We start from the raw sequence: 4734 nt of genomic DNA, 5'->3' as shown, positions 1-4734 counted from the left end.
GAGCTACGCGGTTGCTTGTGGACCGAGGGATACAACTGTACGCTGGGCATACCGAGCTTCAGATCCTGGGCGTAATGCGAGGGGTGGCGTGTCACAATCCGGAGCGAGCTCATCGAATGGCTGGGACTTAGGCCACGTCATCAATCCATGGCTTAGATTCGCAAATTGCCCCCTTTAACTTCTAAAATTCGTATCTTCCTCGTATGAGCTCTGTTTTTGACGTTCTTTATATCCACGCGAAGGCGGGAATGTACTCTACAACTTTCGTTTAGACTCCATCGGATAATTTTGAGTTTATTTTAAAAGTTATATTATTAACAGACTAGGACACGATTGGTCTGTTAAAAATTCATAACTTCTTCATCCGACGTCCGTTTTCGCCCATCTTTTTCTCGTTACGCTACTCTTCACGAGATCTTCGATTCTCGTTTAGGTTATGTCGGCTAAAAAGTGCTCGATTTATTATTCGAATTTCGGGCTGTACACTGCTAATCCGAAACTTCGAAAAATCATAACTTCTTCATACGAAGTCAGATTTGGGCGTTCTTTTTTATGGACGCTCTCGGTTTAATTTATTCTATGACTCTCATTTAGATTGTGAAAGCTAAATCTCGCTCTATCGTAAATTCACTATTTACGCTTCCGGATGCCATGCCGGTTCCGTCGTGAAACTTCGACGGGTCATAACTTCTTCGTTATAACTCGGATTTCGGCGTTCTTTATATGTATGGAACCCTTGAGACATATTCTACAACTTGGTTAAGATTATTTATCTAAATAATCTTTTGTCGAAAAGTCGTTTTCGACCCCTATTATCTCTAAATTGACTAGCCCGGATCTACGGGCATTACAAGTACCACCCTTGGAAGATCCGGAATCAGTTATTCTCAAAAAGAAGGACAAAGCAATCGGAGAATCAAGTGATTTTGACAAGAAGGTAGAAGATCTGAAGCCGAACACACCAGAATTTGAAGAAAAGAGTGAGACCGAACCAGGACAAGAGATGGCTAACATTGCAGACATACCCATGGGTGAATACAAAAGGAGGGTGCGTGACGATACTGGTACAGGACTTGTGCAACCTACGATTCTAGCAACAGTGAACTTTGAATTGAAAGGTATCATACTTGCCCAACTGAAGGACATTACAATCTACGGGAAAGATCACGAAGACGCATACAAGCATATCAACGAGGTCAACGACATAGCCGGCTACTTCAACATTCCAAATATGCTTCGCGAAACTGTTCTACTTAGGATGCTACCAATCACGTTCAAGGGAGCCATGAAATATTGGATAAAATCACTACATCCAGGATCTATCACGACATGGGCTAAGATGTGAGAATAGTTCATTGATCAATTTTGCCCTCCCTCGAAAGTTTCCAAGATGAAGAAGGCGATTGCCAATTTTGAGAAAATAGGAGGAAAGTCATTCTATGAAGCATGGGAAAGGCACACGAGTTTGCTAAGAAACTGCCCTCAAAATGACCTAAACATTCAACAAGAAGTTGCAGTTTCCTATGATGGAGTCAATGTGACCACTAGGCAACTCCTTGACTCCCAATGAGCACTCACGAAGAAAGCACCAGCAATGATAAAAGAGTTGCTTAAAGAATTATCTAAGCACTCTAAAGAATGTCATAACCCAAGGAATGACTCAACAAGAGGGGTGGTGAATTCAATTTCTGATGACATGGCAACGATGATGGCTAATTTAGAGAGCATGGATCATAGAATGACAAAGAAGGACCAATACATCCATGGGCCTCATCTTACTAAAGATTGTGATTTGGATGAGAATAGGAACCAAAAAGTGTAAGTTTTTTATTTAAGTGGTGATAGGTATGATGACGATTGGCGAAAACCCAAGAATGAGTGGCTACCACATGAATAAAACAAGCAGGCAAAGGAGGAAAAGTATAGGCAAAAGGTGAGAGGTTTTTATCAAAAGGAGGAACTGGTGCAAGAAAAGAAGACTGGTTTAGAAGCTATATTGGCACGATTTGTAGCTGCATTTAAAAAAAGACATGACGAATTAGATGCTGCCATAAGAGATCAACAGAATATGATGAAAGAGCACCAAATGGTGATGAAAGATCAACAAGCTCTACTTCGTAATAAACAAATTTCAATCCTCAATATTGAAAAGCAATTAGGGAAACTTGCTAACCAATTCAACGAAAGGACACTAGGCGGGCTTCCTAGCAACACCGAGAAAAATCCAAGAGGCACACACATCAATATTGTGATGATTAGGAGCAGCAAAATAGTCACTCCTCTGACCCCGATCCCGAATGAAGATCCTAAAGAGGCTCACGAAGAAGAGAAACAAAACCTGGATTCACAAACAATCAAACCAACTCGATGAGTTCTAGAAAGGATCTCGACGAGTTCCAGAAAGGAACTCGACGAGTTTTTTACTTGATGAGAGAAATAAACCTCCAACTAAGTCGTATCCACCTCCATTTCCATTCCCAAGCCGAGCTAGAAAAGATAAGCAAAATGATGACTATCAAAAGTTTCTAGAGCACATCAAAGCCCTTCAAATTAACATTCCTTTCATCGAGGCGGTTGCACAAATGCCCAAGTATGCCAACTTCTTGAAGGACCTTCTCACAAATAGGAAGAATATGGAGGAGGAAGCTAAGGTGGTCCTTAATGAGAATTGTTTAGTCACAATGTTGAACAAATTGCCACAGAAGATGGGTGACCCGGGTAGTTTGACTTTGCCATGCCCATTCGGAAATTTAGCTACTTGTTATGCATTGGTCGATTCGGAGATAAGTGTAAATCTCATGCCATACTCATTCTTTAAAAAGTTGAACCTTCCAGAGCCAAGACTGATCCGAATGGCAATCCATCTAGCGAACAAGACGGTGACATTTCCAAGAGGGATATGTGAGGACATATTGGTGAAAGTCGATAAGTTTGTTTTTCCTGCAGATTTCATAGTATTAGATATGGAAGAAGACCATCAAGTGTCTATAGTTATTGGGAGACCATTCTTGAGCACCGCTTGTGCCATAGTAGCCATAAGAGAATGCAAACTTACCCTTCGAGTGGGAAAAGATTCAGTTACTTTTGTAGTTGATCGATCCATGAAGCACTCTAAGTTTAGTGATGACACGGCCTTCTCGATAGACAGTTTGGAAAAATTATTGGAGGGATGGAAAGAAGACAAGTCAAGTAAATCCACCTTTGCTTCAGAAGATGACTTTGATGCTGAAAGAGACCTCAATGAGATAGAAAGGCAACTCGAAGAAAGAGAATACAACGAACTAACTAGAAATGTTGAAAACTCAACTCGACAAGTTTCAAATATAAACTCGGCGAGTTGGGATGAAAAGTCACGATCTGACGGGAAAATTGGCCACAACTCCATGAGTTCCATTACTGGACTCAACGTGTTTAGTGTTCAAAATATGAAATTGGAGCTAAACACTTTGCTGGAACACTTAGAGTATGCATTTTTAGAAGAGGGTGATCAAAAAACCTGTGATTATAGCTTCTGACCTTACACAAACCGAAAAAGAAGAGCTGGTGAATGTTTTGAAGAAAAGGAAAAATGCTATCGCATTGAATATTACCGATATTAAAGGAGTTAGCCCTTCTTTATTGTTCTCATAAGATCAACCTTTAAGAAAGAACGAAGTTAGTAGTGCAACATCAAAGGCATTTAAACCTAAACATGCAAGAAGTGGTTAAGAAAGAGGTTGTCAAGCTCTTAGATGTCGGGATCATATACTCGATTTCCAATAGTCCATCGTTTAGTCCAATTCAAGTGGTGCCAAAGAAAGGAGGGATGGCAGTTGTGACGAATGAGAAGAATGATCTCATACCTACGCGAACGGTAACTGGTTGGCGGGTGTACATCGATTACCGAAAGCTAAATGATGCCACTTGCAAGTACCACTTCCCTCTTCCTTTTATTGATCAAATGCTTCAGCGATTATCTGTACATTGGTATTACTGTTTCTTAGATGGATTTTCAGGTTATTTTTAGATTCCTATTGACCCTAATAATCAAGAGAAGACGAATTTCACTTGTCCAAGTCGAACATTTTCATATAGACGCATGTCTTTTGGGTTATACAATGCGCCAACAACCTTCCAACGATGCATGATGGCGATATTCCACAATATGGTGGAAAATTTATGGAAGTATTTATGGATGATTTTTCTGGTTTTGGCTCTTCTTTTAATGATTGTCTTACTAACCTTGATTTGATGCTTACTAGGTGTGAAAAGACCAATTTAGTCCTTAATTGGGAAACGTGTCATTTCATGGTGAAAGAAAGCATTGTTTTAGGCCATAAAGTATACAAATCGGGGATTAAGGTGGATCGGGCAAAAATTAACACCATTACTACATTACCCCTACCAACCAATGTGAATGGCGTTACGAGTTGTTTAGGTCATGCAGGTTTTTACCGCCGTTTTATTAAAAAATTTTCTAAAATAACAAGACCTTTTACTCAACTACTTTTGAAAGATGCACCTTTTTATTTTTTCTAAAGAATGTTTGGACTCTTTTGATATTTTGAAAGAAAAATTGACTAATGCCCCGATCATTATCGCCCCGAATTGGAACTTACCTTTTGAAATAATGTGCGATGCGAGTGATTAGGCCTTAGGAGTTGTGCTTGGTCAGAGGGTTGACAAGTACTTTCAACCCATTTACTCTACAAGCAAGACCTTAAATTCGGCCCAAGAGAATTACGCCACTACTGA

At 39.9% G+C, this 4734-nt stretch overlaps 1 protein-coding gene across 1 annotated transcript; it reads left to right on the top strand.

Moving 5' to 3' along the window:
* The first annotated feature begins 2582 nt into the window (after positions 1–2582).
* Positions 2583–3515, top strand: LOC145089408 (uncharacterized). Its single transcript, XM_079027851.1, has one exon. The coding sequence runs from the start codon at positions 2583–2585 to the stop codon at positions 3513–3515; it is 933 nt and encodes a 310-aa protein (XP_078883977.1).
* Positions 3516–4734: the final 1219 nt, after the last annotated feature.

The sequence above is a fragment of the Lactuca serriola genome, chromosome 2, assembly GCF_051521515.1.
Source record: "Lactuca serriola cultivar US96UC23 chromosome 2, Lser_US96UC23_V15, whole genome shotgun sequence".
NCBI classification, from domain to species: domain Eukaryota; kingdom Viridiplantae; phylum Streptophyta; class Magnoliopsida; order Asterales; family Asteraceae; genus Lactuca; species Lactuca serriola.
This window is presented reverse-complemented; position numbering and strand designations above follow the sequence as displayed.

Bases quoted from the DNA above. Each gene is read 5' to 3' on its own strand.
- LOC145089408 (XM_079027851.1), top strand. From the start codon at position 2,583: ATGCCCAAGTATGCCAACTTCTTGAAGGACCTTCTCACAAATAGGAAG.